At 43.1% G+C, this 14,006-nt stretch overlaps 1 protein-coding gene across 1 annotated transcript; it reads right to left on the minus strand.

Moving 5' to 3' along the window:
* Nucleotides 1–732: 732 nt before the first annotated feature.
* LOC136547334 (xylulose kinase 2-like) lies at nucleotides 733–5,018 on the minus strand. The gene is made up of 11 exons (XM_066539293.1): nucleotides 4,708–5,018; nucleotides 3,497–4,148; nucleotides 3,274–3,362; nucleotides 2,656–2,720; nucleotides 2,466–2,521; nucleotides 2,254–2,374; nucleotides 2,089–2,163; nucleotides 1,781–1,834; nucleotides 1,572–1,666; nucleotides 1,310–1,484; nucleotides 733–1,205 (listed from the first exon to the last, which is right to left on the minus strand). The coding sequence occupies exons 1-11, from the start codon at nucleotides 4,767–4,769 to the stop codon at nucleotides 961–963; spliced, it is 1,689 nt and encodes a 562-aa protein (XP_066395390.1). The 5' UTR covers nucleotides 4,770–5,018; the 3' UTR covers nucleotides 733–960.
* Nucleotides 5,019–14,006: the final 8,988 nt, after the last annotated feature.

The raw sequence follows: 14,006 nt of genomic DNA on the forward strand, positions 1-14,006 counted from the left end.
TTTCTAATGTTTCAGCTGTTTTAGTCTTATGTTGCAACAAGTGGTTTTCATGTTGCAAGTTACAAGTATTTTATTTGGGTGTTTCATGTGTTTCACACACATATTGCAAGTGCATGTTCAAATGTTTCATATGTTTTTAGACATATATTGCATTCAAATGTTTTTTTTCATGTTGCAAGTGTTTTACGTTGTTTGGTCGGCGGCGAGCTGGGGGCCGGCGGACGGGGCACACGGCACACCGGGGGCCAGCGGATGGGGGTGCTGAGAGAGTCAGTGAGTCGTGCGCTTGTCGCCACACGGAGAGTCGAAGAGTCGTCCGCGCGAAGAGTCGGAGAGAGAGGAGGGGTTCAAAAGGAGTGGCAGGCTCAGAGACAGAACGGAGTGCACTCATGGAACGGGGCGAAGGCGGACAAAGGTGAACAGGAGCAGGCTGCGCAGCAGACGTCTGGACGCTAGCCATTCCGAACGAGAATTGTTGTCTTGCTCATGCCACTACAGATTTCGTAAATCCTGTATTTATTACCACTATCAGTGACACAGGTAGGCCCCATGTGTCAGTGACACGGATGGCAAATACCTGATTCGAATTTTCAGTGACAATCACAAATATCTGATTGTACAGGCAAGGCAAATACCGCCTTACTTTTCTTTGACTGGACGCATGCACAACACAATTCCACGTTTCGTCAAACTCGCGACGTGCCAATGTCATTAACGAAGATTTAAGATTCGTTTGCCCTTGCGAAATGCTCTGTCTTTCGAAGTTTTGTGCGTGTCTGGCAACGATGCCTGGAGTCCCAGGCTCCAAGCACATTTTTTTCTCTGCTGACCCAGGCTTGTAAAATCAGAATCAAAACTTACGCTCTGACCTAAGAGAGTTTGCGTAAGAGATGATAATCCACGGTTATTCAGATTATTCGGTCCTGGCAGCTTCAGCGGTGCTTAAATTCTTGATTTTTCCTACGATCGCCCGATATTCTCCACCAGGCGTCTCTCGATCTCCATCCTCTTCCTCATCAGGAGGGTGTACTTCTGGAGGAGCTCCCGGTCCTCCTCCTTGTCGCCAGCTGGGACCGCCAGCTTCGAGCCAAGGGAGGTCTTCTCCAGGTTGCCCTGGTACAAGCACGAGATGGGGAGAAAGCTGCCTTGGGCGTTGCACAGCCATCCGTGGGCAGCTCGCAGCGCCGCGCCCAGCGAAGCCGAATCTGGTCCATGGACAGCGTCAGTTCAGCAGCAATGGATATGGCTGGTGCCATCGGTTTGTGTCAGGACAACCAGGTTCGTTCAGGGAGGAGATTTGAGCTATTACCAGGTCTCTGGACTGTGAAGACAGAGCAGCCGAAGATCTGCGCGATTGACTTGAGGATGCTTTCGTTAGAGGATGCCCCTCCGGTTGCTATGATCCGCTTGGGAGGGTTCGGCATGCCAAACCTCTCGGCATGGCCTCGCATCGACAGCATTTGACCCTCAATGATGGCACGAACCTACAGGCAGGCAACGATGTTGATGACAAGCATGGCAATTGCTTGCCAAAATATCATATAAACTGACGAATATTTCTTTTCGTGAACCTCGGAGGGTGGGTCAAATTCTTCCACTTCACGCTCCAACAGAGTGTCTGATGAGACGTCATTGAGGTTTTCGACAGCGTACCGATGGAAACCCACTGCATGAAAAAACTATCAGTTTCTGAGTTTTAGAATACAAGAGGGAAAACGCTAGTTTCAGAGTTTTTTAGAATAAAAGAGGGAAAAACGCTGCAATGATAATACATCAATACCTGGAAGTGGTGGAAGGATTTCATGGTCTTTGTAGTAGAATCCCAACTTTCCACCTACATGCATGAAAAAGAAATCACATAGGGAAGTAACCAAGTAAATAGTAAAATTACAGCATGTCAAAATAAAATAAGCAGGCATTAGCATTGATGTATAACTTAACAATATAAAGCATGACATCCAAATTCCTCATGTAATCCCATAAAAGTAGCTTATGGCTGTTAGGTAGTATTAGAACTCTAAAGGAAACTTGATAGAAAAGCAGTTCGATTGAGCAAAATGACCATTCTCAACTTCTGTAAAATCTAACCATTTAGAGGGGGTGTTTTCTCCAGATAATTGTTAAAAACATCCCATGATTTGTCTGCATACCGATTTCGCACATCTGAAACCAAAATGTAAGTATCATCAGCAATTTAGTAATGACATAATGGCATGCATACTTGTAGAACAATAAAAAAGGAAACACACGTACCTTCTCTGGTCAAAGAGCCATTTTTGTAGCATAGCATCACCATATAACCATCAGGTTCAACAGGGTTGGGGAAAACATGGCCTTCAAGGCTTGATTTAGCTTCTGCAGTTATCCCGAATACCTACAATACAATTAGAGGATGAATTACATAGAACCATTAGGTAAACATGGCTATCAACCAAATCAACATTGAGCACGTCTTCTCAACTTACTGTATCGCTAGTACCAAGGCTAATGGCAAGATCGCCAGGAGTATTCAGAGTTAAACCTACAACAGATGCCAAGGTCTCATAAATGTTAATGTAAGAAATCAGGAAACTGTTTTCTCGCCAATTTTCTACAGATACATATAGAAGATCACAAATGCCAACTCCTCATTTAAGAAGCACTAGCCAAACCCACCTGCAAGGCTATTAGGATTGTCTCCAGACCACTGAATGACCAAACAGTTCTTATCAAACTGAAACCTGAAAATACACAATGTCTTCTTTAAGTAATTACAAAATTCTAGTGCAAAGAATATTTATGGCATTAGTCATTAGGGTGCATTTTTGTTATTAAGCTAGTTTGCACATTCACATTAGTTTTTTTTCCATAATGTTCAGGAACTTCATTTAAATCCGGTGATCATAATAAAAGGAATGATGGGTGGAAATTTTTTATGATGTGAACTCAGAGACTTCATCTAAATCCAAAAATTGTAACAAAAGAAATTGTGAACAACTGAGCATAAATTTTGAGATGTTCAGACTTCAGAGTTCATCTGGATCCAATATGCATTAACAGTTTTACAATCAGAGCTTGTATGCCAGTTAACAGAAACATACTGCCTGAACCATATATTATGATTGGTTGCTCAATAACACCTGAGCAGTCATGCAAACAGTAATTTCTACTTGCAAATAAAAGAGAAGATAAGTACATGGTAAAGGTGATTCTGAATATATGGTTGCAAACAAACCAAGTACACTGAGAGTGTACATTTAGCACTGGCCCAATGTATAACCAAACAAAACTTACCTTTCTACAAAATAAGGAGCGATTCGGCCAGCAGCTGAATACGCTGGTGCTAGATTTCCAAGCTTTGCTTCAAGTCCAGGAGCAGTTGCCTAAAGAAAGGGCACAGTTTTGGTATTTTAGTCCATGAAATATCCTTAAATAAAAGCCTACTACAGTTTATGTTTGGACTTAAGTCATTCAACAAATCTTTAATGTACTACAAAATGAGGTAGCAAGTACAAACCTCTAAAACAGACTTTGACCAGGTCCTTTGGTTTATATCCATCAAGTTCATCCCCGCACCATCAGTTTCATCAATACTTGCATAGCTTCCAACAAGGATAGATGCCATGAATGAGCTCACCAAAGATATTCTCTCGGTATCTTCATAAACATCAGGCTCTGTCTGATAGATCTTCCTTATCTGGGGGCCAGTGAATCTTTCATAGGCACGAGATCCTGTCAGTTTTGCTAACTCCAGTGCACCTCCAACTGCATTCTCTATTTCTCTGCATTGCTTGGTTGTGCTACTATCCATCCATATCGGTGAGTTCATTGTAGAAAATGCATCCTTGAGCTGTGATAACAAGCTCTTACTAGCATCCAAGGAGGACAACACAGCATGGCTGCCCTTCTTCCAATAAACACTGCCATGTTGCTGCCCACTCCCTGAGACAGCCACTACTTTACCGAAGTTGATCTTTGGTTTTAGCTTCTCAAGCAGCAGCTCCAGAGCTTCCACCCACATAATGGTTGGTGAAAAAATGTGGCCATCATCTGCGGGGTCTCGGTACACCCCACCTTCAGTTTTGTAGTGTGGCAATTCAGAGTCAAAATTAACGATTTCAGAGGCTACAATCGTTAACTCATTGTTGAGCACCGTAGCTTTCAGCGATCTGTAACAGGAGAATGACAGTATTAGGTCCAAGTCTAATGGTAGACCCACAAATTTAGTATGATAACAAAATGAAAAAAAAAAACCCCAGGAAAGTAATATGTGAAGCAAATGGTACTGCGATCATGGTTATCAACTTACTGGTAATGCAGAATACAGAACAAAGAAACCAAATTTGGGCCAGGTAAAAATCTTGAAAGAGATGAACTTAAGAAGAATGACATCCAAGGTGTTTCTTGTGCATACATCTAGTAAAGAACTTTGATTTCTCAACCCAATGTAGAGAAATTAGATGGCATTGCCACGTCACATGAGACTTGCACATACTACTTCCGATCGGTACTTCTGTAAATTTTAAATTTTATTAAGCACGTTTCATTTTCCTTCCACTTTTATAAGCAGACAAAGTCCCGACCTTTATTCATCTACTGTACCATGCCCATCGCTAGAACAATGAGCGCGTGATTAGAGGAATAAGCTACACCCAGAGCACACGAAAAATAAGATCCAGTACCCATTTGAGAACTGAGAGAGGGGGAGAGAGAAGGGACGAGACTTACTGAGTGGAGCTGTCCAATCCAAGAAAGAGCGAGCCCTCCGGGAGAGAGCCTCGCCCCGACATGGCCGCCGCCTCTCTCACCCCCGGCAAAATTCGCTCCAAGTGGGACGGGGACTACGAGCAAGGGGAGTTCGACGCGGAGAGGGAGAGTGGGGGCGACGACGACGGACGAGTGCGCTACGGATCAAACGGAGCCGAGAGAGATATATGGAAAGCGAGCGGCGATCCAAAGACGAGGAGTGGACTGGGGACCGTCAAATCCGTTGGCTTCCGTCGGATAAGGATGTTTGTTACCGGTGGCTGGTACTGGGGTAGACGAGGTCACGAGGATCATCATCTGTGTTCTGCTGCTTGGGCAGTTGGAGTCAATCCTGCGGACTGCCGTTCCCATATCTTATCTTCCGAGACTGTTCATGCAATTACAAATTCTAAAATATAATTACTATTCATCTATTTAAAAACATGTTATTACAGGGATGTTTGGGATAACTCCGCTCCCGTTTTTTTAAGTCCGCTCCAGCTCCGCGTTGCTAAACACTCTCAGCTCCAAGAACTCCACTCCATGAAAAAGGTGGAGCTGAGGACCAACTTATGGAGCACCTCAAGAGGTACTCTAGTTTTTGAAGTTTTATACTCCCACATGAAGTTGTGAGGTAATTAACCACCCTGCCACTCATTAATCATAGATTACTTATCGCTTCCCCTCCCTGTACGCTCGGAAAACGCCACGACAACGACCCTTCCCCTCGCGTCGCCGCTCTCCTCTTCCCTGGCGCCGCCGCTCCCCTCTATAACCCTAGTGCCGCCACCACCTCTCCGGAGGTGCACGCACCCGCGGTGCTCCTCTGTTGCGGCTAGTCGTGGACGGTGAGGTATTCGGGCGTCGACATGTGGAAGAGGCTCCAGGGGGCATGGAGGGACTTCGCCCGCGACAACGGGCTCTGTTAATTTTCTCACATTTATTTTCTATGTTTCTCGAAAAATATCAAGTGCAATTTTAATCAGGGGCATAATGGACTATTTACATGGAAACAACCCATTCTTGGAGCTAGAGCTATGCTCTGTACCAAACAGTACCACCTGCTCCACAAACTCCACAGTGGATCTGCTCCATGGTAGAGTTTATGGAGCGGAGCTAAAAAAAAACAGGAGCAGAATAGTTCCAAACACCCCCATAATATGTGCTATACTTGAACCATACCATTTTATACGCTCTGGAGAAAACAGGCGGACGCTGGCCAAACTACCTCTTTCTATCTGCTCCGGAGTTTTTTTTAAAAAAAGAATCAGTCTTCATGCTTCGTGGCCCTCTTCCTTCCCCAACACGTCGCACCGCGCGTAGCTCGTAGCGCCGCCTTATCACCTGCAGCCCCGTCGGCCACCAGCGCAACCGTGTGCTCCTACCGCCTCCTCGCTGCTCCGACCCGGCATCGCGCCGCCCTCTGACGAACCAGGGTCCTAGGGATTCCCCATGGGAGTTCTACCCGGTTGGGCCCTAGGATGGCCCATGATCGGTTGAAGGAGGCGAGACAAGGTGGTGTGGACTTCAAGCTATTCTAGATCAATTTAGTCGTCTTACTATGAAAGCTAGATTCTGTAATAGGACTAGGACTCTTCTCTTATAACCAACTAGGACTAGATACGTGCCCTTACCCTCTCCTCTATATAAAGAGATGTACGACGCATCCCCTTGTAACCCTAACAATCATACAATCATTTCAACGCAAAAGGCAACACGTCGACTGGACGTAAAGGCTATTACTCGATAAGAGGGCCCGAACCAGTATAAATCGTTCGTCTCTTTGCATTTACTATTGAGTTCTGCATACGTCGAAGCCCACCAAACACCGTCCCGAGTACCCCGTGACGGGTTGCCGGTCATCAAACACCGACAGCTGGCACGCCAGGTAGGTGCTTTCGGTGACTTCACAATAGAGAGCTCGGCGGACCTCGACAACATGATTTTCTTACGCGGGAACCACCTTCATCTTCGACTCCTGGATCTGCAAGGCAGACGACAATGGCAAGCTCCAAAGTCATCTCATGGAGATCCCGGCGCCTCAAGCTTCACCAGATGTCTCGACGATCACACTGGATCGACTCGCCGAGAAGTTTTCACACCTCTCAATTTCTGATTCAACTCGAACTCAGGTCACCATCAACCATGACTCTCGCTCGGACATGTTACTTTTGTTCGAGTTGGAGATCCTATCTGAAGTCCAACTCAAAGACCTAGTTCGTTTTCTAGTCGGACTCAAGAATTCGACTTCAATCTATCAAGATACGATTAGCCACCTCGTGCAGTCTGAGCAAGAAATCCCTCTTGCGAGTGCCCAAAGAGGATTGGTTCTATCCATCACACCTGAAGGAGGCATCGTCCATTGGCCGGGTGCTCAAGCCGACACTTCTTTAACAGATCTATCTCGTCTAGTAGGCATGGTGGAGCTCTTAACTTATCAGGACGGCAACACTGTTCCAGCGAACAACAACGATCACAATTCTACAGAGATCTTGGACATTGCGAAGACTGCAGAATCTGGAACTCACTCGGCCATGAAGCACTCTAGAGAAGTCTTCATGGCTGGACAACCACCTCAGATCCCTATGCCTTACTCACCAGATATCCAAGATGGTGAGGAAACCTTGTCCAACATCTCCTTGGACACTGCGCCACCCAACAGAGAGACAGATGAACAAAAGACGGCTAGGGAAAGGAAGAATAGAGCTCGACAGGCTCGATGTAACCGCGCCCAACACCGCAAGGAGGAGTGGTAGCGATATCAATCGGCTTGTTGAGATGTTAGACGACGGTGCTTGGCTATAGAGGCAGCATATGAACAACGTCTACAGGATGAAAAAGTGGAACGATAGCGCCAAGACCGTGATGCTGTCAGAGCCTCTGCATCACGCAACCTTGAGCCTAAATTCATGGAAGTAGCCGGCCATAGGGTCTTTACCACGCCCTATGCCAACATCTACGCCCTGGTAGAGGGGATGGCGGCCATAGAAAACCCTACTCCAGATCAGCAACGACTCAAAGTCATTTTGGAATCAATGGCCCTTTAGATGTAGGCTACAAAAGTGACATCTCAAGCTAACCCTTCTCGAGGACCAGAGGCGCGGGCACCAGCCCACTCTCATCTTGGACCGCAGGGTAACCAACGAGGAGAACAACGAGTACCAGCCCACTCCTGTCTAGGACCGTGTGGCAGAACTGTCTAATCTAATACCCTCTCAAGAGTACTTGTCTTCCATTAGACACTAAGTACCCAAGAGAGTGCACTAAATCATGCTTTCCATCGAGCACACCCCAAGGGAGAACTCAAAAATCCACATTTTTCCATCAGGATCATAAATGAGAGAATAAAGCTTACAACATTCTTAAGCCATTTCTTACATCACTTTATTATAGTAGCAGAATATTACCTCAATTGATTATAACAGCGGAATATAACAATGTTATCAGAGTTACAGGGGAATCAAAGATTAATTTAATGACATGGTGGTTATATACAAGAGATGCTAGCAGATTTTACATCTTTTCTTATAAAAACCTTAAGTTAGGGTTATAAATAAACACTACGTTCGTAGCATGAAAGGAATCCTCTCTGAGCCCACCAGGAGGTTTCCACACACAAGAGTCAGCTCTAAGTATCCTTTGATCACCTGCAACAGGGGGAATAAAACCCTGAGTACTCGATTGTACTCAGCAAGACTTACCCGACAGGAGGAAAATAAAATACTCCAAGGATATACAAGGCTTATATTCAACTTTATTAGCAGTCATCATTAGTTCATTAACTAACCATTATATGTAAGCACCTATGCTACTTTCAAGCAGGTGGTAAGCAATCATAACCATTTTATCAGCTTTCAAGTTCCAGTTATTACTACAGTGCTAGACCATAGCCAAGTCGGTACCGTCTCATAGAAATGGTGATTCGTGAACCAATGTATCACAATTGGGTACTCCAAAACACACGCCTCGCTTGTACCCTAGGCAAAAACAAGACCAACCCATTCTACTCCTGTCATGGGGTCTAGGTCTTCGTCCAAACTTAGACTCCAAGCCCCCACACTTGAGACCCCATCTTAATATGGTGCTTAGACCTCCACCTTTCTCCACCTCTAATCAGTCGGTCCGGAAAGAGCCAGAACCCACAACAAGAGTGTACGAGTCTTCCCTCTCCCATAAGCAAGTATGTGCTCAAGATAATAAGTCTATGACCTGACTACCATCCATAGCAACAGACGGTCCTCAATCGACACAGGCGGAACAAGTGCAATCCGAGCCTGGCTCAAATGCCTAACCAAGTCTAGATCCAAAGTACCATTCCCCCCGGTCTCCAATTATCCTCCATATATATTCCATATGATAGTAATATAATAACAATAATATCCTATCTCTCGCGATTGACAGATAATCACTCAACTTCTATCGGATCCTATAGCATAGCCATCTACATGATTTTTACATACTAGTAGGACTCATAGGATAAGGATATATATATGCAAGTGGTTTTCATTCAACTCCTTAAAACTTAATGCACAAGCATAAAATAAAGTGCAAAATAATAGGGGTTATGCACCGGGGCTTGCCTGGGCAAGATATTGTAACACCCTAGGTGTTAAACTTGCATTTAGCCTTGGCATTGCATGAACACAAGCATCATTGATCATTCATCAGCATGAGTATTTCAAATATTATCTCTATGTTGGCTTATATTGCATGTGTTGTCACTAAATTGCCTTACATATGCTAGGGTTTATACGTAACCAATGTATAAAATGATTGTGGAACCCTAGGAGTACCTTAAACATGTTTAGAATATCACATAGAACAACTTTGGTATTCATGACTAAGGCCAGTTTGGTCTCTAAGTCATAGCTATAGTGTAAATCATCATTTTCAAGTTGTATGTTTGACTGGAGTTGAACATCACTTTAGAAACTTTGCATGGTTGTGCACCCTAAAACAAAGTTGTAGAACTCAAGTAGTGTAACAACTTTTATTTTTGGGTCATAGGCTAGTTCAGCTCCTGACATGCTTAAATTTGGATCACAAAAATCAATTCAGTGCTATTTTTCAAACTTGAAAATTTTTCTAAGTCAAGTTTGGTTTTATAGTTTCATGTGCCTGACTTTGTGATGATTTAACTCCATAATTGTTGTGAATTAGGAGATGGTTTCTAAAGCAATATTGTAGCCCTTACATAGCTCTACAAATTTTGTTTTAACATTGTGCACTAATTTGATGTGGATTAAGCGCTTAAGCACCTTCATTTCACACTGTTAGTCATGCTGTCGGGCGCTGATGGCTTTAGTCACCGCATCGTGGGTGGCCGACCGGGCGTAGAGCTTGGCCGCTGTGTGGCCGCCGCTTACCGACGTTAGGCCCCCGTCGTGGCCGGGTGGCGGGCGTTAACAGAGAGGTCGCACTGCTCATTTCGCTCACTCCAGTGCACTCCCTCCCTCTCTGTTGCTTCCTCTCATGCGCGTAATGGAGGCACTCTCGCCGCTGAGCCATCGCACTACTTTGCTGCCGTGTAGCTCCTCCGCCGCCCAGTCATTCCTCGATTGCTCGCGCACGTAGACGTGCCTTGCTCTACTCTATGCCCTCATCACATTTGCAGCCCCGTTCGAGCCATGGTGATGGTGGATTTCACCATTCTTGTCCTCGTTGGAGTCGCTGCCTCCATGGTCGCCGTCACGGCGAGCTCGCCACTGCTCTGCTCCTTCGCGCATTCTCTATTCTTCTTCGCGTTAGCACTAGCTTTGGGTGTAGTCTAGCCTTGGTGATGATATCACGGTGAACTGTAGCTTCACCAGCGTTGAACATGATGGCTGGCGCACCTCCGCCCAGCGCCGCTGTGCCGCCATGGCCGGCGACGAGCACGCTCCGGTGCGTCCGCGCCTCCAACACCGGTACCAGTCGACGCGGGTGATTGAGTAGAACATGATGGTGGGGTTGGTTTCGCTAGAAAGCTCACCGTCGGTTAGCTAGCGCCGATCAAACTCGCTTCCCTATTTTGGTTCACTGACATGTGGGTCCACTGACCCGTGGGTCCCAGGCGTCAGCGACTATAGTTAGGGTTTGATTTATTTCTTTTCTAGATTTTTGTGCTAACTTTGGAAAATCATATCTAGAGCTAGGAGTGTCCAATTTTAGTGAACCAAATTTTATTGGATTCCTTATGAAGTTTAGTATTATATAAAAATATGAGATGCACTATTTATGGTATTTTGCTAGGTGAATAAAATTTAGCTAGATAAGTGTTTTTTTAATATTTGCAATCTTGTAAAATGTATAACTTGAGCTAGGAAAGTGATAAAATTGTGATTCCAATTTTGCTAGTCTTGTGTTGACATTCTATAGCTAGGAAAAATACTAAACTTGTAGTAAACTTGATTGAAATAGGGTCTTTCTATTTATCTATTAATAAATGGTGTTTTCTAAGGAAATTTATAGGGATAAAAATAAGTAACATATTGCCATGCAAATTTCTATACAGTATTATGGCACTAGGATGAAGCTAAGAAAAATATAGAATCTATTGCTTGATACTTTTCTATAGGGTTAACTATTTTCACTAAAATAAACCTTGCTAGCTTGTCATTTTTGTAGAGGATGTTATGCATGTTCAAATAGTATAAAATTTTTACAGTAGTCTATTGGGAGCACTTGAAAGCTACTGTAATTTTATGAGAATTTATTGTGCATATTTGGTATATGTTTGTTATTTCACCTAATTATATAATTAAATTAATAAAGGCATTTAAATAAATAAATTGTGCTTGACCATAATGTTTTCTATGGTGCTTGTAATACATATGAACTATTGATGTTAGTAGTAAGGCTTAAAAATAATTGGTTGTATGCAACTAATTAATTATTGCTTTTATAATTCAACTAGATGGCTGCATATATAGTTTCAGTTGAGTTAATAATTTCATGTTAATAATTGTCTTTTCTATAAAATTTGTTAATAACAAAGTTGTAGATAACTTATTGATCTACCTTGTGTTAAATTTTTATAGTCATAGGCCTTATGGTTTAAGAATTATGACTATTAGAAGTTTGCTGTCCGAAATACTTGCTCTCTAGACAGATTTGCATAACTGAATTGTTTGACCTAGATAACTATTGAATCACATCAAGCGTATTAAAACAAAGTTGTATAAAATTTCATAAATTTTCTATAATGTCCACAACCATATTATTTTGATGTATATAACTCTAGTTAGGTTCAAAACAAGTAGCTACTGTCTGGTACTCTAGAAAATAATTTACAGGAGTGTTTGCTTAAGTAGTAGAGAAGAGATATGCACCTACTCAGTAAAATAAGATGCACTTGTTATTACTTTAATACCATGTGTTGAAAAACACTTATGGGGATGCATTCATCACATTATATCATATTATACGTGTTTGCGTATATGCATTCGTGATATCTTATTTCATGCTCATGCATATAGGATCGTCCGAAGAGATAACGCAGTTGGAGTTCAATGAAGAAGAGGAAGGGGATTAGCAGGAGACGCCTCAAGCCATAGTTCTAGGAGAAGAGGAGTAGACTCTCGAAGATCTCCCTAAGTGCCTAGATCACCGACCAACCTCTTTCCTCAAAGGCAAGCCCCCGAGCATTCTAAGTCTCCCATGTTTTATAAAATATTATTTGAGTCCTTTATGTTTGATGCATTAGGTTATAAGAGTTGATTGGAAACACTTGATGCATAGAACTACCTTGTCTAGTTATATATATCTTTAACTCTATATAGGTCCAGGATCGAATATATGCTTAGCCATGCATAGAACTGTAGAAGTCGGGTGATTTCCTATCACCTGTGAGATATAGGTGGATACCATAGCACGGTTGGCTATATTTGCTATCATGAAAAAGAACCATGGGGTAATGTAAATGGAGGCCAGGCGGAGTCTATGTGTAGGTTGACTCATATGATTCCATCTGTGTCGATTAAGGACCGTACTGTTGTTGGTGCTTCTGACAAGATTGAATGCATGCCTATCACTTAGCTGGCCGGATAACTCGTTCCAACCGCAAAGCCGAGTACTCAACTCAGGTCGAGGCCCATTCTGTAAAAGTGCACACTCTGGATGGTAGTAAGGATGTGTAGGGAGCCAGACGTGAGCCCAAGGGTAGGCCAGGCCTGAACGTCCTGGCAGCTGGTTGTCCCTGATTGTGCAGCGTTGGGCGAACCCTTGAAATGTGGACTTGAGTTGTACCAAAGGTGACTGTTGATCTGGTCTGCCTGAGTTTGTGTTAGGAATAAATTCCTAGCTGATTAAAATTGATTTGAATCACCATCTCTCCCAGACAGTGAGACACTTAGCTAGTCCCAACATTGTAGTAATTATATTATGGAATGTGATGGTTCCGATGAACATGAAATTACTACACCAGCTATGGTTACTATTGTATGCTACTAATTGATATACCACATGTTTGGAATAGGTTAGTTGCTAATCTAGAGATGAATAGCTATAATTAACTTGATGACCAAAGTATATTTGTATAACTGAGTTAATCGCTTTTTATGCAAAATGTTGTCAAGCTACCTCCACTTATAAAGCCTTGCATAATCCTTGGAGTCAATTTATTTCTAGTTTATGACGGGTAAGTCTAGCTGAGTACCTTCTCATACTCAGGGTTTTATTCCCATTGTTGCAGATGGTACAGTTTATCACGGCTATTGCAAGAACTGCTTTTGTCCCACCGTGGATCAGTAGTGAGTCCTGGGTAGGCATCTTTAATATTCCTTCTTATATGCTTTTGTGGATTGTGATCATGAGTTGGCACTATATTTGAACTATGTTGGCAAATACTAGTTTCGAACTTAATTTGCTTTCGCTACTATTTACCAAACTTGGTTTGTAATAACCTTATTTCGTACTTTGATGAATGAACTATATCTATGAACTTTATGTAACATGTAACATGTATGTTGAATCATGTACGATCTTGGTTGTATGTGGATCATTAATCGAGACCCATCGTGGTACTCGACGGACTACCGGGTTTATATGGGCTCAAGTATGACAGTGCGACCGCTTACGGGCTGCCATTATACTTGTGCTCTTATAAATTGGTCGGTTCTATGATAGATATAACCAAAGATTAGCATTCCATTGGTGACACGATCATCAAGGCACCATCTTTTCTGCTACTCCGATCATCTTCATGATCTATCATTGTTCCTATTATGATATACGTGGATGCAACGCAGAGACGTAAATAATCAACAACAACCAAAACTCTTAGAAATATGATTATGCCCTAC

The sequence above is a fragment of the Miscanthus floridulus genome, chromosome 3 (genome assembly GCF_019320115.1).
Source record: "Miscanthus floridulus cultivar M001 chromosome 3, ASM1932011v1, whole genome shotgun sequence".
Taxonomy (NCBI): domain Eukaryota; kingdom Viridiplantae; phylum Streptophyta; class Magnoliopsida; order Poales; family Poaceae; genus Miscanthus; species Miscanthus floridulus.